The 21,185-nt window shown below is 58.1% G+C and overlaps 5 protein-coding genes across 5 annotated transcripts; all 5 read left to right on the top strand.

Moving 5' to 3' along the window:
* Positions 1 to 349: 349 nt before the first annotated feature.
* LMXM_34_2090 (putative kinesin) lies at positions 350 to 2,425 on the top strand (the record flags this gene model as incomplete). Its single annotated transcript, XM_003879155.1, has 1 exon — positions 350 to 2,425. One exon carries the CDS (start codon positions 350 to 352, stop codon positions 2,423 to 2,425), a length of 2,076 nt encoding a protein of 691 aa, XP_003879204.1.
* Positions 2,426 to 6,713: 4,288 nt separating this feature from the next.
* On the top strand, positions 6,714 to 8,882 carry LMXM_34_2100 (conserved hypothetical protein; the record flags this gene model as incomplete). Its single annotated transcript, XM_003879156.1, has 1 exon — positions 6,714 to 8,882. One exon carries the CDS (start codon positions 6,714 to 6,716, stop codon positions 8,880 to 8,882), a length of 2,169 nt encoding a protein of 722 aa, XP_003879205.1.
* Positions 8,883 to 11,318: 2,436 nt separating this feature from the next.
* On the top strand, positions 11,319 to 12,767 carry LMXM_34_2110 (conserved hypothetical protein; the record flags this gene model as incomplete). The annotated part of the gene is made up of 1 exon (XM_003879157.1): positions 11,319 to 12,767. The coding sequence occupies one exon, from the start codon at positions 11,319 to 11,321 to the stop codon at positions 12,765 to 12,767; it is 1,449 nt and encodes a 482-aa protein (XP_003879206.1).
* Positions 12,768 to 18,200: 5,433 nt separating this feature from the next.
* LMXM_34_2120 (putative R-SNARE protein) lies at positions 18,201 to 18,818 on the top strand (the record flags this gene model as incomplete). The annotated part of the gene is made up of 1 exon (XM_003879158.1): positions 18,201 to 18,818. The coding sequence occupies one exon, from the start codon at positions 18,201 to 18,203 to the stop codon at positions 18,816 to 18,818; it is 618 nt and encodes a 205-aa protein (XP_003879207.1).
* A 1,458-nt stretch (positions 18,819 to 20,276) lies between these two features.
* LMXM_34_2125 (hypothetical protein, unknown function) lies at positions 20,277 to 21,125 on the top strand (the record flags this gene model as incomplete). Its single annotated transcript, XM_003879159.1, has 1 exon — positions 20,277 to 21,125. One exon carries the CDS (start codon positions 20,277 to 20,279, stop codon positions 21,123 to 21,125), a length of 849 nt encoding a protein of 282 aa, XP_003879208.1.
* Positions 21,126 to 21,185: the final 60 nt, after the last annotated feature.

Genomic DNA, 21,185 nt, shown 5'->3' on the forward strand with positions numbered 1-21,185 from the left:
CTTTCGCTTGCTCTCCTTCCTCCTCGCTCTTTTTTGTTTTCGCTGGAGCGTCTTTCGCCCATCGGCGCCCCTTTCCCTCTCTCACCGTCGCTGCCTCTCTGTGGACCTTTGCGGGCCTCATTCTGACTCTCGCCCCTCTACATTTCAACTTTTCTTCTTCTTTGCGGCGTGCCTGCTCCGGCGACCGGATTTTCCGTTTTCAGATTATATCTCGTGCACCGAATCTGCGGTTTCATTGGTGTGTCTCGTCCGCAGCAACAACAACGAAAAGAACAGTGAAACAGTAGCGCAACAAATACGGAACCTTGGACCGGCATCCGCATCGCCAAAGACGAAGACGTGATTCGCAATGGCAACCGTAGGAAACCAGCGTGTGACGGTATCGGTGCGCGTGCGCCCGATGCTGCGCGAGGGCGCCGCTGCGAATCACCAGCAGGAGAAGTTTGAGCTGCAAGGCGTGCACCGCGTCGGCGATAACAGTCTCAAGGTAGAACTGACGAAGCCAGGCGAGCCGACAAAGAGCAGCCTCTTCACGTTCGACTACGTTTTCGATCAGGAGAGCACGCAGCTGGAGGTGTATGAGGATGCCGTAGTGGACATGGTCGATGCCGCGCTCGTCGGCGTGAATGTCACCCTCTTGGCCTACGGACAGACTGGCTCCGGCAAGACCTTCACCGTCCTGGGCGATGTGAAGCCGAACCCGCTTGAAAACGACCTGCTCACGGCGAACAGTGGCATGTTCCTGCGTGTGCTGAGCGACTTGATGGACTACAAGGTTCGCCAAGCCAAGAAGGGCTGGCACGTGGTGGTGGGTTTAAGTTGCATAGAGATTTACAACGAGAACATCCGCGACCTGTTTGGTGGCAAGTCTAACTCGGCACCGCCGGCGCTGAAGGCGGTCATGACCGGCGAGGATGTTCATCTGCCATCGCTCATCATCAAGGAGATGACCACTCTGCAGGCAGTTTTCAGCGAGATTCAGCTGGCCATCGCACGCCGCATGAGCCGTGCGACGGACTCCAACTCGCAGTCGAGCCGCAGTCACTGCCTCTTCTCCATTGATATCCTTCAGCAGGCGAACTCGGCCCCCGCGCCTTCGCTGGACATTCTCGATCAGTCAAAGAAGGGCAACGATACGAAGAAGGGTGTGGCGGCCACGAAGAAGGCCGGCGGCCTGGCTTCCGCAGCGCAGGATTCGCAGCTGCCGGAGTGGGAAATGCCGTTCCAGGGTACGGTCTTCCGCATGCCCGGACAGAAGGAGCCCATCTACACCAGTAAGATCATCCTTGCCGATCTCGCCGGTAGCGAGCGCATTGCCCGCAGTGGTGTGACCGGCGATGGCCTGGCAGAGGCCACATCCATCAACAGCAGCTTAACAGCACTGGGGAACGTGGTACACAGCCTGCACGAGGGCGGCTTCGTCAGCTACCGTGTTTCAAACCTGACGCGACTTCTCAAGCCGGCCTTTTCGCACCCCAGCTCGCGCGTGCTGCTCTTGGCACAGTGCTCACCCACGCAGCTGACGTTCGATGAGACGGTCAGCACACTGCACTTTGCGAACAAGGTAAAAGATATGAAGGTGACCACGTGCACCGGCGCCGAAGTGGAGAAGCTGCAGTTTGACTTTCTCGAGTCCGGCAAGATGTACGACGCGCTGCTGGCAGACCTGCACATCTTCGCTGTGGAGTCGCAGGCGACGATCGGCATCATTCGCCGCAGCCTGCCGCAGAAATGCAGTCTCTACTATGACGCGTCAGCGGGCAAGAACGGCAAAACGGTCAAGGTGAGCATAAAAGACCGCCGCTTGCCGGCCGACGTGGCGGGCGTGCTGGCTGTGGCGCAGAAGGAGCGTGCGCAGTTGTTGGCCGCTATTGAAAAGGAGAAGTCGGAGGAGCTTTCAGTAGTGCAAAAGGCGGCGGATGAGGCACGGGATGATATTATCAAAGAGTACACGAACGAGCTGAAAGAGCTGAAGGAGTCGATTACGAAAGAGGTGTCAATGCGCGTCCACCATGTGTCGCAGCAGTTGTTGCTTGATTCGGCAGCCCGCGGCAACAAGATCGTCGAGGAAGAGGCGGAGGCGTGGGTCTCAATGACGCTGCTGTACCTGAAGGAGCACAAGGCGGCCTGCAGTAAGGAGTTATCGACAATATCGGGCCGTCTCGACGACTTGTCCCAGAACGTCAACAAGCAGCGTCTGTCTGACGCCCCGAAGGAGACACCCGAGACCGTTGAGGCGGACTCCAAGTACGCCCTCTCCACGTGGTTTCACTGCTTGGCGAAGCGCTTCTTCTCGTTCTGCATGGAGGTGCACGAGTATCGGGCTGTTCTCCTGAACACATGCCAAGGCAATATGGCCCTGGTGAGGTGGAAGAAGAAGAACGCTGAGCTGCTGAAGAAGTTCGAAGAGGAGAACTCGGTGTAGTGACAAGGGAAGTGGGACAAGGAGGAGTACGTCAGCTTGAGAAGGAGGGGTGTGGCGTACCGCCCAGGCACACGGTGTCTTGACTTAGCTTCCTTTTTTTGTTTTGCAACTTTGTTTCCGCCCCTCCTCTCAACTCCCTGGTTGATGCTCACAACAGTGGATGGTTCGCGAGACGCACTGTGTGGGTTTACCAGTTCCCCCCCTCCCCTCCCTCTGTCCGCCTCTCTTTCTGATTTTCCATGTTGGGGTTTATTCCACGTCCTTCAATCCTCCCTGCCCACCCCATCCCGCGTGGGGCTGCCGTTCTTAAAACATTTTTTTTTGTGGTGGTGGTGGTGGTTCTCATCTTGAGCCGCGCAGTGTTTCTCTCTTTACCCACATATATATATGTATATACACATATATATGTCCTATATATGTATTTTGCGTCCTTCTCTCTCCTCCCCTCTGTGTGTGTGTGCGTGCTTTTCCTGGTCTCAAACGGGCGCAAGTGGACTGAGTGAAGAGAATAAAGTGTGTGTGGTGAGGAGGGGAGGGGAGAGACAGAGATGAGCGAACAAAAACAAACACACGAAAAAAGGAATGGCAGGTAGAGAGGGGCTGCGTGCGCGCTCTCCCCCTCTCCCTCCCCCTCAGCGGTGCCTTCTCCCCACCACACCCCCGTTTTTGTTTCTTTTTTCCCTGTGTCTCTTCCGTTGCTCGTTCTACACTGATATCTCCCGTTACGTGGGGGGGGGGAGGGCAGCGAACATTGCCCGTATCTTTTCCCCCTCTGCATTGCTTTCTTTTTTCTCCGCCCACATGCCGGTGTGATCTGTGGCGTACAGTCCTGCTTGCTGTAGTCCGTCGGGACTATTCTTACCGTTTTGTGTCACCGGACACAGACTTCTTGCTGTAGTGCGTTGTAGGGGACAAACTCGACGCGTGTCTGTGCACGTGTGTGCGGATGATGCGTTTACAGCCTAGCCACCGCAGGCGGAAATCGAAGAGCTACTGCGGCGGGAGACGGGCAGGGAGGTAAAGTAGGAAACCCTGCATATGCATTGACGTAGGCGCATGTATCCTGTATGCGCGTGTGTGCCGTGTGTCTGGTTTCACCATTTTGGCCCCGCGTTGCCTTCTTTTTCCTTTCCCCAGCGTGTATCCTTGGTGGCAACTGTGGTAGCTTGAAATATCTTTTTGTTCGCTCTAGTGCCTACTTTTTTTTCGAGAAGGGGCTGCCCGATCTCGCCCCCTCCCTCCCCCCACCCTGAAAGAGAAAAAAACCCACACAGGCAGACGCAGAGCATGCCAACGCCGTTTGTGCCCCAGAAGAGCCTTACACATGTTGAAGCGAAAAAAGGGGGAGAGGCAGAAAGGGGCGGCGGAGGCAGCAGACCGCAAAAAAAAAAGGTCGGTGATACACAGCCGTCAGCATCCGGACCCACGAGTTGGGAAGGAGGCACGTACAAAAAAAAAGAAAACACAAAACATGTACTCATGCCAACCACCTATTTCGTGCGCTACGCCGTCTTGTTGCTTTTTTTTTCTTTTTGCTTTCTTTTGGTGATGACAATAAGAAAAAGAAAAAAATAGCAGAAAAGCGCACGCATGCGCTTAGCACGGAACAGTCGAGCAACGGAAAAAAAAAGGAGCAAGGCCGGAGAATGAAGCTGGAGGGAGGAGGAAAGCGAAAGGGAGGCGGATGGTGGTGGTGGGGGAACGAATGGGCGCCCCGTGGTGGCACACGTTACTTGTGTATGTGTGGTATGTCTGTGTGTAATCTTCTCTCTCTTGTGCGCGAGAAGGCTGTAATGGCACCTGCGCAAAGAAGGAAGATATTGAACACACAGGCAATGCAGCTATTCGCGGTCCGCTTCTCATCCAAGTACTTCTTTCAAGATGAACACCGGCACGTGCACTCGCGCAAAACGAAAAAAAAGATGAGAAGAAAGTACGAACAAACCCCGCGCACTCAGCCATGTGAAAGACGAAAAAAAAGAAAGGAAAGGAAAGGAAGGGAGGGGGGGGGAGTTGTTCATATCTAGCCCAGCGGATGAACTCTCTCCTCTTGTCCCTCTCTTTCCTGTTTGCATCGATGGGCACACTCTGTCTTGCGCTTTCTCGCTCTTTCTCACCATTCGACTTCTCTCGTGATACGGTGTCCCGGTCTGTGTTTTCGATGCTCTGTCTCCCATTTTTTTATGGACTCGTTCCCTTTTCTCCTCGTGCAACGTTTTTCCCTTTTGAGTACCATTATTATCTCATGTTGGTTCACCCCTCCTACTACCCTCTCCCTCATCTTTCTGCCGCGGCGCACTCCTCCTCCTCCTCCTCCTCCTGGTCCTCCTCCTCCGACCCTCTCCCCCCTCCTTTTTTTCTTGCTGCTTTTTTTATCGATTTTTGTTCTTCGATAGCTCACTGCGCACGCTTATGTTTCCTTTGCTTTTCCCTTTTCCCTTTACCTTGTTGTTGGCTGGTTGGGTATCTTGACGAGGTTTCCTTCTCTCTTTGTTATTTATTCCGGTGCTGTTCACATGTGCACGTATGCGTATGCGCGTCTGGGGTATCTGGGTGGGTGTGCTAGACGAGTGGCGTGATGTTTTCCCTGTTGATAGCGTCATTTTGGCAGATTATGTCGCTGCTTGCGTGTCACCTTTGTTTGTTTCATCCCGGTCTAAATATTGAGCGCCTCTGCGCGTGGTTGCCATCACCTTGCTCAACGACGCTCCTGGCTCATAACCCCACCCAGAGTGTTGCGTGCCACAACTGGGACGCGCCCTTGGGGATGAGCCCTGCCGATCACACAGGGTCTTTCGGATCTCACATCAGCAGCCTTCCGGTCACCCTCTGCCCCACACAACGGCATTACGGACATGTCGGCCTCCAATAGTCAGATGCCTCATGGGTTGCAGAACCCGAGGGTATGACTCCGCGGTGGTGGTGACTCGAAGAAGTTCGATGCGTCTCGGTCGCGCAATGGACCGATGCAGCGAAGACTGCCTCGCCTCGGGCAAATGAATGCAGGGGTTTGACTCCATCAAGCAGCCATATCATACTGCAGGATACGTGCGCGCTTGCTCTGCTCCAGCCACCGGATTTGGCGGAGCGGTTGCAAGGCAAGGGATGAGGACTGGCTGATCAAGGCTTGCCAGCATCACCTGCGCCACCCGCACCCCCCGGGCGTGACGAAAAAGCCGCGGGGGCTGGCGCTACAGCTCGTCAGCAGTGACCTCAGGCAAGGCAAGACCCCGAACGTCAAGCTCCACTCGATCTTGCAGGCACGCCTGCCTCAGAACCGCGTGGTGCCTCGCGGCACGCCGCCGATGCCGCCGTCGTAAGCCTCAGCGGCGCAACTGGCAGTGAGGGTGTCACTATGAACTTACTTTTCCCATATTTCTATGAACCCCTTGATGACGAGGAGACACCTCAGCGCGTGGCATCGCAGGGTCCAGTGCCCGCTCTTTGCGGGGAGGCCAAGCAGCCCCGTCCCCCGATCCGTGGCAAATGCTGAACCACTTCCGGTAGTTGCAGGGTCAAGCACCCAGGACGTGGGGGGCGGGGCGTCGAAGCGATGCATCGCCAGTGATGTCGGCGGCCAGGTGCTGTACAGTGTTGTGTCGCAGCCACTGGCGGCCGTGAGCACATCTGTGCCATACAAATGATGGGCAACATGTCGGCGTGGCTCGAGCGTATCCCACCCGCTCCTCGCTGCCTCCTAGTGGGGGCGCCTGAGCCACCCCGGAGAGAGGCACCACGTGGCGCGACGCGCCTGATGGGGGGGGGGAGCGGCTGTGAGGGGCGACCTGCGGAGTGCAGGGTTGGTGGGTGGAGTGTGAGGCGGGGGCCATGCTGAGATGAGTGAGTTGGCGCATTGCTGTACTGGCGTGTCTACGGCTCCTTGGCACCACGCGATGGCGTCTCTGTGGCAGGCCAACGTAGAGTGGCACTGCAATCGTGTTGCGTGGCAGTGGGGGGGACGAACACGCTGAAAAAGAAAATGGGTATGATGATCATTGGTGTGACCGCGTGGCGTGCACTAGCACCGCGCAGGTGAGGCGGAGGGAGTGGTAGACCATGTAGGTGGAGGTGTAAAGCAGCCGTGGCGTGCGTCAGTGGTGGTGGTATACGTGACGCTCTCTTTACTTTTCCTTCTGTGTGTGTCTATGAGTCCTTCGTCCCCCCCCACGTCTCGTTGTGTTTGGCTTCCTCCTCCTCTTCTGCACACACACACACACACGTATATGTGATGCACATGCACGCATCGGTAATTCTGCCCAAAGTCGCGCAGCTGGCGTGGAAACACAACATGGCCTCCGCTGGCACTTACATTGCGGCGTGGTTTCGCCACCATCTCTCCTCTGTTGTCACCTTCCAGAAGCAGTTCGCCGATGATGTGTCGGAGACGGTGAAGGAGCAGAAGGCGCAGTTTGACCGATACACCCGCGAGGCAAAAGAGCGGGCCGTGCAGCTTCACCTGGATAAGCTGGAGGAGAAGTACCTCTGCTGCATATGCGGAAGAGGCGGCGAAGTACGTGAGGACGATGAGTTTGTATACGACACTTACTCTATGATCGACTTACCGCCCCGGGCGGTGCTGGAGGCGGCAGTGCGGGAGGAACTTGCGGACGCCCAGCTATCGGACGGTCCCATCAAACAGCACCAACGCATGCTCGCTTTTCGGCAGCGTCGCCTCCAACAGTCCTCTACGACACCGGTAGCCACATACGAGAGTGACGGCAGCATTAATGGCTCCTCTGATGTTTCCGTCGCACCATCAGACGGGCGTTCCGAGAGAATGAGGAAAAAGCACCGGCGGAGGAGGGATTCACCCTCTCAGCGCAAGTGCGCCAAGTCGTCCTCTCAACGCCGCGTGGTGCCTCGATCGCGGTGCCAGCGTGAAGAGTTAGAAGCCCAGCATCCCGATCACGATGACCGAGACAAGCGCACTGCCGTCGACGCCTCTGAACGGAGTATCCGAAAATCGCTCTCTTTGGACGAGCCCCCGTCACGCTCCACGTCAGCGCGCGGTGACGCGCTGGAGCTTCACACCGAGGACCTCGCGGTGATGGACCCTGACATGGTCGGTCCGCTCGAGGTACGGCACACGCTTTACAAGATTCGGCACGCGGTGCTGCACAGGGAAGCCCGTGTGCGCCGCAAGGCTGTAGTTGTGCACAAGGACAAGGGGCTGATGATGATAGAGGAGTCGGAGATCGAGATGTTTTCGCACTTCTTTCAGCGCCCGGTTCACGGGTACCTCTGCATGGCGTGCTACACGAGCGCCCAGCGTCGCTTTGACACACTCACGCAGCAGATCCGTGCCATCCTTTTCAAGGCGGAGCATCCGGTGCTACGCCGGTTGCCAGCTAAAGAGCTGGAAGGTTTGATAGCTGGCAATCAGGTCCCCGTCACCCTCATTCAGAGCGTTTTGGCCGTTCAGCGTCGGTGGGCTGAGCTCACGGAGGAGCAGCGGATGAAGGTAAGTCGCGCAGAGGCTGGAGCGGGACCGCCGCAGGGTCCCACCGCCGCTTTCCACGCAGAGGAACGCACGAGCTGGACGTCACAGGAGAAAGACCCGACGGGCCGGATGGCGACTTTGCCCGAAAAGAGCATCTTGACCCTCCGCGAGGAGGCGCGGTGTGGCGCCTGCCAGCGCCGTGCTGCGTGCTTTTTTGAACCGAAGTCTGTCGTCTTTCTCTGCCAGTTTTGCACCGCCCGAGATCGATTTTACCGCGAGCACGCGGTGTGCATCAACGACGAGGAAATGCCTTTGGTGCTGGCACATCTCCTGCAGGATTTGGCACTCTACTACCAAGGTGTTCATCAGCAAGCGGAGCTCTGCCAGGCACCACTGTCAGCCATCTTGGAGGCACAGACTGACCTATTTCCACTCGCAGATATTATGCGTGAAAAAGAGGGTCTGTTTGCCTGCCAGGCCCCGGCTGCCGCCAAGGCCGTTCTTCAGGGCCGCCGAGAGGTTGCCGAGGTGGTGCCAGAGCTCAGCGCTGAAACCCCCATGCACGGCACCGACGTGCCCGTTGCAAGACCGTGCACTTCGGCGGCCTCAACACGCCGGGTATGTGGATCGATGGTACCACTCCAGGAACAGCGCCAACGGGTTGGAAGGACGATGATCAGCCTCTTCGATGGAGTCAAGTTGGAGGGGTCGGGAGTGAACCTGTTCAAGAACGCCGCTTCGGCGCCCTTTGCAGCCGGTGTCTCGGACTTGCTCCAGCCCGCTCCGCCACCGCAGCTGTCGCCCTCCCAAACCAACGGGAGCGCTGCTGGGCACGCAGGCGAGCGCGCTGCAGCAAATCTGTTGGTCAACAGCGGAACCGCAGCTTTGACATCACCTCCTGCCACTGTATGGGGGCACGAGGGACGCCTGCAAAGCTCAGCTCCGGGCTCGTCGTCCGCAACGACTACGGCACACTTCCCGGAGGCCCCAAATACACAGCGGGAAAGCTTGTTTTGAAGGAAATAACCGTCTTCGCGCTGATGCGCTCTCGTGATAGCGGCGAGCGTGTGCCTGTGTGACGCTCACGAAAGCTGCTTGCCCTTGGTGGTGGTTGCGTTCTACGTGCCTATTTGATGCGTGCTCACACACTTGAGGAAGTTCACGAAGCCCCTAACACTCCCCGACCCCCCCCTTCACACCCCCATGCCGTTCCTCTCTGTGCGTCCCTCCTTCACCGTTTCAAGTGTGTCGTGCAGGTCAGTTGTCTTTTATTCGCTTAAGGTGTGCACCGGTGAGAGAGAGGGTGGGGTGGGGGTGGGGGGGATCGGCAAAGGTGAACGACTGTGAGCTTGCAGAGCCGCCTCCCTCGTGGTGTGTGGGAGGTGCTTGTTCTCCTTCTTTCCTCGTCTTGTTGCTCATGTCGGTGATTTTTGGCGCGGTGTGACGCGTGCGCTTGCGCACACGCCGATGTGCAAAGGTGCGGTGTATGTGTGTTGCAGGATTCGACATGTGTATGCGCCCTACGTGTGGCCCGCCACCATCTCTTTTCTCTTTTGCTATCCCGCAACACATGCACTCGTGCGCGACCGCCTTTCTTTCTCTCTTGCTGTATCGAACTACAATGGTTGTTGCAGCTTGACCCAGTTGGCACTATCACCTTCTGCGTCTCTTGCGCGAGTGCCTACCTCGACGTGCTCATCTACCCCGTCCGGTCCCCGCCGGCCCCTCCCCTCCAAAGAGGTACAAACAACCACGAAAGGAAGAAGCACAGAGTCATCGACTCACGGGATAAGGATGGCAATGCCACGTATGCATGTGCGCTCCTTTCCTCTAGATGGGCGGCAACGGTGCACAAGAAGCATCGGCATGCAAAGCACAGCGGGCCCTTACGTGTGCGTATGGTAAGAGGGTTCTCGCAATAGAAGAGGCAACGTTCTGCACACACAAAGGACGCCATGAAAGGCGGGGAGTGTCTGGCAACCCCTCTCTGCCTATTCCACCCTCTCTCGCTGTTCCTGCCGCCTCTTCAGCGGAACAGAGGCCCAGCAGAGGTGTGACATCGCTCGAAATGCTGCACACGTCTCCACCACTGTTCCCCTTTCGCTTTTTTTCTCGCTTTTCTCTTTCCTCTGGATGGGGTGGGGGTGGGGGACTGAAATCGCTCGGCGACAGCGAACGTCCCACACAGACCATCGCTAACCATCGAACTCACGCCATCGCAGCGAGCTGAGAAGGAGCGAAAGGAAAAAAACACCGTTTGACCTGTGCACTCAACTGAATCTTTCCCTTCTCCCCCCTATACGGACAGACTTGTGCTGCTTTAGCTTGTCTGCTTTCTTTCTTTTCTTTGATTCGATCTGCGCATCTGCTCGTCGATCACTGCATACGCGCCCACTCACACGTGAGACGCACACCAGTCTTAGCGCCGAGCAACGGGGTCGAAAAAAAAAGAAAAGGAGGCCGAAAAAAAAAACGCACCCACACACACAGACAAGAGCGAGTCACTGCTCTGGTACTGGGGAGTCGTGTGGCGTCCGTCCTGTTGGTGCTTCTCTTTGCTTCGCTTATTTTTGGTTGCTTAGTTGCATTTGAACTTCTATTACGATGTCGCACAACGAACAGGTCGCGCATCATCAGCAGGCGGCGTGCGTGAAGAAGCTGCGCTTCGACAACTCCGTCTCTACTACGACGAGTGGCAACTCCGAAGCATGGTTGGCTGGCGCCGACAGCAGCGCGCGCTCGGCCCTCAAAACCTCCCCCACGGGCAGCAACCCTTCATACCGTGCCTCCTCCCTGCGGCGTCCGTCAGAGGCGGCAAGCGTGCACAGTGACGCCCACGTACAACTCAACCCGAAAGCGGAGGTAATCGAGCACGACGGCAGCATCACTACTGTCAATGCTACACCCATGGAAGTTTCTCGTCCGTTCGAAACAGTGGAGGAGTCTGCCGGCGAGGTGGCGAACTTCCTGGCTGACGTGGGTGCCGGCGTTGCAGCGGGCACCAATATCAGCGCGACATCTTTCGGTGCGTCGCTCGGAGCCTCGCTGAGGGCCCCTGCCGATATGATGGTGGCAAGTGCTGCCTCAGCTTTTCAGACCACCAGTGAGGACCCAAGCGAGCGGTTTCGTTCCCTATTGCTGCAGCTCTCCAGCCTGACCTTGGAACATCGCCCAAAGGATCCGGAACAGTACATAATCGACCACCTGAACGCACGACTGCTGTCGAGCACCGCGTCCGCCCGTGCCTCACAGGCGGGTTGCACAACGACTGCCGAAGAAGATGGCGAGTCAACAGGTGCGACGGAGACCACTGCAACCGCCGGGGGACCGGGTGCGGCCCTCCCAGTTTGCAGCAGGGAGACTAGCACCATGGCGTTTTTTACACCGCACGGTGACACAGTGGTAGAGCGCCTGGCCAGCAACGCTCTATTGAGTGAAGTTGGTCGAGCGGTGATGACGCGCTTGGCAGAGCTGCTCATAAGTGCTCAGCCCGACGACCCCGAGGACTTCCTATGGGCTCGTCTGGAGGCACGCAGCTTCGGCGAAGACGCCACCCACAGCGTTGTGTTCTCCACCGACGGCTACCCAGTCGTGCGCCCCGAGGACCCGACGCAAGTGAGTCTGCTAAAGGATATTCCGGCGACGTCCCCAGGGTACGTGGTGGCAACTGGTCTGCTGCCGTTGCTCTTTGCGAAAAAGCCGGTGGACCCAATCGGCTACCTTTTCTATCACATTGGCAGCCGCACACGCTCCAGCGCCGCCCAGTCGGTGCACTCTTCCACACGGCACCTGCGCTTCGGTGAAGGAGACGAAGGGTTTGATGCCGAGAGCTGCACCTCCCGAGAGTTCGATGATGACAGCAACTACGGCGCCGACGACGCCGAGGTGGGCAGCATCGGCGGTTCGGTGTCGATGGTTCCTCTGCAGCGGAAAGGCTCTTTGGGCAGTCTATTCGACAGCGCGGCCGCCGTGCAGTTGCAGCGCCGCCGCTCGGAGAGGTCAGAAAACGCGCGGCAGCGCCTGTCCCAGAGCGCGGCAGTGCCTCGCAGCAGCGGCAGCATGAGGCGCAGCGTGACGGGTGCAACGCGCGCGTCGCGGGACACAAGCGCTGCACAGCCCCTTCCGCAAGAGCTCGCCGCCCTCAGCGGGACTGGCTCATCGTGGAAGCGCGTTAGTGCTGCACAGCATGAGGGAAAGCCTTGTTCGCCGATGCGCGTCTCCCATGGCAACAGCCCTGTGACGGTGGCGGATATTGGCAACAGCCCCACGCGGACTTTTCGCATTCCCTCCCTCACTGCTAGCCCCAACACGCTGCACAACATCGACTCCGATGAGCATGCGCGCGTGCGAAACGAATTCGGGCTACTGCGCCTGCGTGAGGAGCTGCGGCTCGAGCGGCTACAGCACGAAGTCCGCATCCTCACGCGTGAGTGCGAGTATCGCAACCACATGGCACTATTGAACAGGACAGACCGCATGGCCGATCGTGCGGCGGCCACGGCACAGGAAGCCCTCGAAGAAGCACAGAAGTACCGTGCTTTTCTGTGCGCTCAGATCGATCAACTGGAGTTAGAGAAGCAGCGGCAACTACGACTGATCTCGCAGCACATGGCCCAGTCGTCGTCCCCGCACTCTGCGGCGGTGGATCCCCGGATTCCATTGCCGACATCAGGACACTGCCTTGGCGCTGAGTCATCGCTTCTGTACACGGAATCGCAGGTTCCCAATGAGCTGGATATCTTGAAGAAGCAGGTAGAGCTTCTCGCGATGGAGCAGGCACGCGCGCGGAGTATGAGGTATGGCGTGGCGTCAAGCTACGCGGCAGCCGCTCCTCACACAACCCGGTTCTCCAGCTCTTCGGCTGGAGTCAGCGGGTCGGCGCGGGCGTCGTTCCCAAAATAAGCCACTCTGCTTTCTCCCCGCCGTCGTACACAAGCGGAGTCTCGCGAAGAAGTTGACGACGACAAGCTCGTGCGAGCGGAGCGTTGCGGGCTGGTGAGGCTTGATCACCTGTGTGGTCGCCGGCCATAGGGTTTCTCAGCGGGGTATTTTGTGTTTGGAGAACATCTTCTTTCGCGTTCGTGGTTGGTCAAATAGACACTGTGCTTTTTTTTTCTTTACGGCCAATACGCGCGCTGGGGACGCGCGCACGTGAGCGACGGCGAAGTGCGAGGAGAGAAACGGACGGGTTGTGTGTAGAGCGAGAGATAAAGAGGCGGAAATTATTTAGCCAACGTGTCTCTTCTACCACCACGAGCACGCCAACAATATATATATATATATATGTATACGCATGCAACCACAGCTCGCTTACCTCTGCTGCACGGCGGCTATGTTAAGGAACCGGCCCAACCAGCGCCGCTTGGCGCCGCGCAGCCCATGGCAGTCCTACCGCGTACAGCGCAGGCCAGGTCAAAGACTACGCCCAACATCACCGCAGCGCAGCGAAGGCAGAAAAGCAGGGAGTGGATGCGTATGTTTGTCGAATCGACGACACGACTCGTAGTGAGCTGGCCAATCATGGCGGCCATGGCCGCAAGCCTCTTCGGCGCAGCGCCAGCCCAGACCTGTCCACCGACGCCAAGAGTCCGCCAGCCGTACCCGAGTGCAGCCGCCCGGCTCTTGGCTTCCCCACAAAGATGGTGAGAGAAGGAACATACAAAAGCATTTATAGGGCGCCCCGTCTTGTTTCGGTTGCCACCCAAACACACTGCGGCGTCGCTCGCATCCTTCCCCCCCCCCTCCTCCTCCTCCTCCTCCTCCTCCCACCTCCTCCTCTTTCTCGTAGTTGATCGAGACTGTATGTTCCTTCTCCGTTGATTACCATGCCCTCGGTGGTGTCCCTCCCAGCATGGCGTATTAGTGGAAAGGGAAGGGGTGTTGTGTTGCTCCACCGGCGGTTGCTCTGTTGTTGCCAGCGCTTCGGCACACTACGGCACGCAGGCGCAAAAAAAAAGCGTTGATGGGCTTCTATGGGCGTTTGCACGTGGGTGGTGTGGCGTTTTATGTGTATGTGTGTGTGTGCTTACATTGTTGCCACTCTCATTTCTCTTTTGTGTTTTATTCTTTGAGTGAGGGCGCACATCTGCATCAGCCACAACAACGCGTGATTATTCAAGTATCCGCGTGCCGAGAAGGGAGTAGATCACGACCGCATGTTTCTTTCGACATGAAAGCTCAGTCAGTGGGTACTGGTGGTGCAGCAGCGGCTCAGCACACCCAACTGATGCTGATGCATTATCCTGTCTTGATGTGCGCATGTCCCTTCTCCTCACTATTATGCCTGTCTTCTACAATCGTCCCGTTCTGGACAACATGTTTCTGCCTTTCCCGTTTTGCACACCGAAAGGGGGCCATTCCAGAGTTTTCTAATCCTTCCTCCCACCCTCGCAGCATCCATTAGCAGCTTTTCAAGATGGCAGACACCCGCCCACCCACCCCTTCTTCTCTCCGGCCGATGAGATAGTCCGCGCCCTTCAACGGTAAGTGAAGAAGAACATCCCCACCCACGAAGCAGGCGTATGGCCTCATCCAAAAAAGCAATCGAAGGGCGTGTGCGCCTCTCGGCTAAGACCGATGAGGCGGGTGATGCGGCCTCTTACCTTGCCCATCAGGCCGAGAACACAGCTGCACCCATAGAAGCTGCAGCACGAGCTTACGCTGCTAGTTTTATTGCCGGGGGTGGTGAGAAGAGCGAGCTGACCCGCGACGACAGGAGTAAAGCGCATGAAACGCTCGCGAAGGGCAAAGCTGCCTCAGTCTAGTGACTCTTCTCGTGCGGCGTTGCATTCCTGGCGTCAAGGAGAGGGTGCAGGGTACAGGCAGCAGGTTTTCCAAGATCGTGTCTTGCGGAGAGTAGGCGACCACCGGCAAACTGGTCGAGAGGTTCACGGTGCCCCGCTACCCACCTGCAACGGAGCTGGCGTATCTGAACGATTGACGGTGCGGCGCGTCGATAACGAAGGGTGGCGTGCTCGAAGACCGCTCCAGCGATGACGCCTTTCAGGGTTTCTCCCGCACCGGCGCAAAAAAAGGTTTAGATCTGTGAAGGCGGATCCCCCCCCTTCGAGGCAGGCGACAACGCCAGCGGTGGACAGGTCGAGGCCACGGATATGGCGAATACCGAGGCTCTAATCATGGAGTCGCTGCGGTGGGCAGCGAATTGCGCAAAGAACCTGCCAGGCCGAGGTCGAGGCAACGCCTGGCGCGGCAGAGATGGCAACCACGGGCGTGACAACCAGACGCCTTGGGACCGCGACGGAAGTGGTGCAACCGATGAATCCTCCAAGGAGAGGGCCACTGACCTTGCATTAGAAGAGGGTGAGGGTCCGTGCGAGCGAGGAGGTGGAAGCGCGGCCGCCGACTGCCCTTCGGTGGAGCCCGTGCTGAAAGGCGGACGCTGCTGTACCGCGTGCGGCCGCTCTCCGCTTTGGTTGTGCTGGAAGTGAAGCACCGCGCACCACTGCGGATACCCATCTGCTCCCACGCCACCACTGGATCGCTGGCGTCGTCGAGGAAGGTGAGGAAGAAGGCTCCGGAGTTGCATATCTTTGATGCAACACCAGCGCAAGAGGTGCACAAGCATCTAAAGAAAACACTTGCAGTGCATTGTTCAGGCATCACAGCGCCCGTTAGCGGATGTGCCTGGCAGAAGCGCGACAGTGACGGCGGAAAACCTTTCTAGGATTGTCACGGTTTGCGCCAGACATCTAGGCGCGTGCGTGAGTCGCGGCGACTCCACCGCTCGTCGGTCGCGCGTCTTCCTGTCGGAGGTGCTTCAGCACGTAGTGCCACGTAAACAGCTGTGGAAGCCAGCGCGCGCACTGCTCGAACGACCCCTCCTCAACAGGAGGCTGCGGCGACGCAGACACCGGCTTTGGGGGGGAGTGAAGGCGGGAGCGCTTCCGATGCGCAATGTACTGACGAGCTTCTCCGCAAGGTCACGTAGGCAGGGGACGCTTGCGCACATCGCACACGATGAAGCCAGCGAGACCCCAGGCTGGGGGACGGGAACCGCGCGTTGGCAAGGTGCAGGCTTGGGGTGTGCACGGTGCAAAAGATTTTCTTTTCTGTCTCTGAGGTGAAGGGGAGGCGGCGGAGGATCCTGAGGCCGAATATGCACTCTGTCACCGGCAAGGAAGACTTCCCACCATTGATGAACCCCGAGCAGGCGGGGGCGTGTACACAAGGGCTGCCGGACGCCTAGCACATTATCCAACCGTCCGTTTCTTTTTTGAGGCGCTTGAAGCTGCTAGCCCGCTCCGGCGAAGCGGCTCGTGATATACTTGTTCCGCGGGTGACCCTCTTATGGGTATATGCGCCTGACGGCACGGCCAACAGGTGCGCGATGGAGCGTGGCCGTGGGCCCGGGTATCACGAGCATGATCGTGGACATTCTGGCCGCCGCGATAATCTTCACCGGTATCACAGGCATGATGCTTGCCACCGGGGAAGGCCACGGACACGTTTTACTTTCAGCCGTACGAGCAATCCTCAGATGTGCTGGACAGACGAACCTGCTGCCATCCCCCAGACAGAGGCGCTACGGCGCGAAACAAATATGGGGCGACTGCAGATGGCACACGATGAGCTGAGCTTTCGTGAGGTCGAAAACGATTTTGTTTTCCGTGGCGGGCACGGCCGTCAGTGATATTCGCCTCACACTCGTCCCAGACAGTGGGGAAAGCTGCCGTTAGCGATGGGCGCCGAAACCTTCACCTGCGGTCTTGATGCTTTTACGTGTCGCTGGCAATGAATGCTCTGTGTGCGCAGCTATGATGCACCCGCCCAACCTTTTTCGTTTCGGTTGTTGTTCGAGAGCGTGGCGTTGTGTCTACCATCTGGTGGGCTCGGTGCAGAGAACGGGGCTCACCGCTTCCGTACCTGGACCCTCACGTGCGAAGCCTGACAAAAGGAGTCGAGGCTCGCCGGCTCACTCAGAACCCGTGGTGGCTGATGTCACCTGAGATGCACGTTGGTGACGACGGGCGAAGCCCATGACTGCCATCCACGTCACTGGCGCCTCGGCTGAGAGCAGGGGGCGCTTCGACTCGCTGGCGCACCGCTGGACAGCTTCCAGTGCCGGCGAGGATTGGTAGGCGACCTTGAAGGCGAAGCTAGTTCCCTACCGCAAAGCGACACCATGCACCTCACGGCAAAACGTTCAGTGCACGCGCATCCAGCGGCGGCGTTGAGGCCCCTCAAACTGCTTCACCACTGTTGTCCGAAAGAAGGTCAGGAGTGAGCTGTGATGGCTGACCACATCACTACTGTGCGTGCGCAACGATGACAGAACGGCTACGGTGGGATCGGGCGAGAATGCGTCGCGAACGCCATGTCTAGAGTGCATGCGTTCCCTTGTCCACAAGGCGAATGTACAGGTGGCATTCTTCTCAATGGCAGGCAAAGCCAACCCCGCCCATGGCCTCTCTTGCGCCACTGACGCTCACTACCCCCGCACAGACGACCGGGTTCCCGTGCAAGCAACCTCCCACTTCCGAGGCTGCCAAACACTCATGCTCCCCCCGTACGGGTAATCCTCTAGCGGACAAGCGAAATGGAGAGGCTACGGATGGTGGTGGTGGGGTACTACCCGAGGTTGCACTAGCGGTGTCGTCGTCCCAAAATCCATCGCACACCTGACGGAAGCGTGATGCCCCCTCGATGGGCAACAAACCGGTGAGGCCATGCGAGACGTCTACGAACCGCGTTGATGGCCGAAGTGGCACGTTCCCCAATCCTCCATCTCCCATCCCCACCCCTTACCCGCCTTTCCACTTTTAATCGGGAAATCGGCAACATATTGCAGCCCCCCGCCCCCCTGCCCCTCAAAAAAGCGAAGAGAAATTACAAAAGGGATGCCTTGGTGCTCCACGAGCACAACGAATGGCAAAGAAAACCACTCGCGCATCTCTGCAAGGTAATTCAGGGGTGCGCACGGCATTACGGTGAGGGGCGAATGCGGCAGTAAGCGGTACAGAAGGGAGGAAGTCCCTCGAGCGCTATGCAATGCTTCAACAAGAGCAGGCGCGCCCAGCCACTCTGTCTCTGTATCCGCCAAAAAAAAAAGTGGCCTCCGTCGACTTGGACGGCTGCTCTAATGCTCGTCATCGTCGCTTTCTCTCCCTCTTTTTCCTCTGTTTTTATGTTCGCCACTGCTGACGCACACGTCTACTCCCCCACAACGCCGACCCTTGTTGATCCGCAGCTCGTTGTGTCGCCCCCCCCCCTCCCAAAAAAAAACGCCAGTCCAGGCATCCCTGTGCGTTGTTTTCCATTGCTGTTCGCTTTTTTCTTTTGCGCCATTATTGTTCGGTTGTTGTTCTCCGCTACATCATGAAGCTCTATGGCTTGCTGATTCTAAAGCCCTATCCGCCGGGTATTGAGAAGGACCCGGCCATATGCTGTAGCGCTGTCGACGTCAGCTCTTTCGGCTTCTTCCAGCGTAGTTCCGCCCGCGAGTTCATTGTGTTTCTCTCCCGAACGGTGGCTAAGCGGGTGGCTCTCGGTGCCAAGACGCAGATCACAGAAAACGGCAATGTTGTCTATGCGCATGCGACGCTGGACGGTCTCGTGGCAATTGCAGTGAGCGACATCGAGTACAACGCGCGTGTTGCCTTCACGCTCTTGACGGAGCTGATGCTGCAGTTTCAGCAGACGTTCCGCGGTAAGTACGAGTCCGTCGCGGGCAAGGCGGATGAGTTTCTGCACTGGCCCCACATCAACGAGACCCTGGAGAAGTATCAGAAGCCGGAGGAGGTGGACAAGATCCTGCGCATCAAGCGTGACATCGAGGACACAAAGGTGATCATGTACAACGCTATTGACCAAATCATTGAACGGGGACAGAAAATCGACGACTTGGTGGCGCAGAGCGAGGATCTCGGCATGGCTAGCAAGACATTTTACACGCAAGCAAAGCAGACAAACTCGGGGTGCTGCGCAGTCATGTGATGTGGAAAAGGAGGGCCAGTCCGTTATTTGGCGAGGAAACACTGTAGAGTGACGGGGCGCAGGTGGAACACGCCGCATACCCTTGCCTGTTTGCCGAAACGGCGAGTGGGTATGCCTGTGCGCGGGAAAACATCTTTGCTCTCTCTCTGTGTTTTTTTTTCTGGAGGGAATCAGACGCTGCCGTGACCGCAAGGGCTGCCACGCGTTGTGCGTGAATTCGTTGCCTTTTCCTCGTTTTTTTTTCTGCCCTCCTCCCCCCTCTCCAACGCTTTACTTTTTTTTCTCCCCCCCATCTGTGTCTGTGTTGCCTGCTGATGTGTCGTTGATCCGGGAATCATGCGCGTGTGTGCATCTCTCTCTCTGTGCTTCGTTTCCTCCCAGCTTGTGCCATTTGATGGCCCGTTTCATCTACCCGACATACACGCAGAGGCACCTGGAGGGCTTCCTGTTCCCCCCCTCTCCCCCTCCCCTCTCGTCAACTCTCCAAGCGAGACTTGGATAATGTTGGGCAGCATGTTCCCGGCCAAAGTCCCGCTCACGCACTCACCAACACACGCGAGTGGTTGCACCTGGTGGAGAGGGGGGGGGACAGTGATGCACTTTCGTGCTTCCCTTTGTGCGCCTGTGTCAGCTCGCGATCGTGCGCTTCGCTGAATGTCGATAATGCCTGCTCGGATGTGGATGGACAGCGGCGCTGCAGGGCCGGCGCGTGCCATCGTTTACCCCTCGCGTGGCTTGCAGGAAAAACGGGAGGGGGGGGCAGTGTGCGGCTCAACTGCGCAGGGGTAGAGAAAAAGTGGGCATGAGGTTGGGGTGCAGGCGCTGGACGCTTGCAGCCCGTTCATTCCCGTGTCCGCCAGCCCCCTCCCCCTTTTCCCCGCCCGTCACATACGATGCGCATTATCCTTGTTGTTGTGCTTCTTTGGTTGCTATCCTATCAGCTGCAGATGCTCTGTGAAGAGACTAAAAGAAACACTCAAGGGAGCTGTGCAGGCCGCGGCAGAGTGAGCTCACTCACTCCAGCGGCATCGACGCGCTTTTTTTCGAATGGATGAGGGTGATGCAGGGGGTGGGGGCCGTGTACCACCAAACACGTTCAGCACGTCCCGAGGAGGACGTCTGCACTTCTATCAGCAGTTCTCGCCGTCCTTTCTCGCAGTTCCCTCAGAACAAACTCTGTCAAGTCTCGCGCTGCTTCACAGCAACGTACTTGTGGCCGTTTCGGGTCCTCTCCTACGCGTGCTTGTTCCCCATCTCACCGTCATTCTTCTATTTCCATACGCACCTACTCCGCACCGTTCCCCTTCACCGCACAATGCCTCGCACTCGAAAAAAAACACACACACACAACAACTTATTTCACTGCCACGGGAATGGAAGTCAGCTGCGCATCCGCCAGCTCACCGCCGTTGCTTGACTGTAGGTGCGCCAAGGCACGCCTGTTGGTCCTGTGCGGCAATGAGTCGCTCTACCCAAGTAGACGATGGAGCAGGGTCGCTAGGGTGCTGCCACGGTGCGGGTTCGTACCCGTGCAGCGGCGAGGAGTCGGAGTTTGACGAGGGAGACTGGGAAGAGGGAGAGGAGCAGGCCGAAGAGTACGACGGCGAGACTCAGGAGGAGGAGGAGGAGAGCGATCGCTGCTCCAGCGACTCTTTTGGCGGAGACGAGGACGCCGACGACGAGGAGGCAGAGGAGGAGCCGGAGAAAGAGGAGCAAGAGGAAGACGATCACTGTAGCAGCGGCGTTCTGGAGGATGACGTCAAGGCAGAGCCGCCAGTTGCTGTCGTCACCGGCAGCAGCGGCACCTTCGCCGCCGCATCGCTCTCCGCGGCCGCGTCGCTTGGTGGGGGAAGTGGGGGCAGCGCGTTCGGCGCTCTCGCTGCTTCTGTCGAAGCGTCTCCGTCACCACCGCCACCAACTGCGCCTTCGGTTTTCGCGGCTTCTCCCTTGGCGGCGCCGCCGCCGCCGCATGAGCCGTTTTCGGCAAGGACGACACCCGCCTTTGCCAGCCACACTGCGCTTCAAGAGCAGCGGCCGTTGAACACTGCCCCGGCTTCCCCTTTTCAGCCCAACGTCGCTGCATCAGCTGCAGCCGCACAGCAGCAGCTAGGCACGACTACGGCCCCCCTTCACTTTGTGGACTTTGAACGGTCGCTTGGGCAGAAGTTGTCGAACGGTGAATGGCGCCGCGCTCGCAGTAAGGCTGATGAGGCGCAGGACGTGAAGCGCGCGCTTGCGCGGTACGACCTGGTGCTGCCAACAGATAAATTTGACAAGGAGATCGAGAAAGCACTGTATGGAAGCTGAGCGCGTCTGCCATATCTCTCGTGCGCGTGCGTGCGTGCGTAGACGTCCTCTCTCAACGAC

The sequence above is a fragment of the Leishmania mexicana genome, chromosome 34 (genome assembly GCF_000234665.1).
Source record: "Leishmania mexicana MHOM/GT/2001/U1103 complete genome, chromosome 34".
Classification (NCBI taxonomy): Eukaryota; Euglenozoa; class Kinetoplastea; order Trypanosomatida; family Trypanosomatidae; genus Leishmania; species Leishmania mexicana.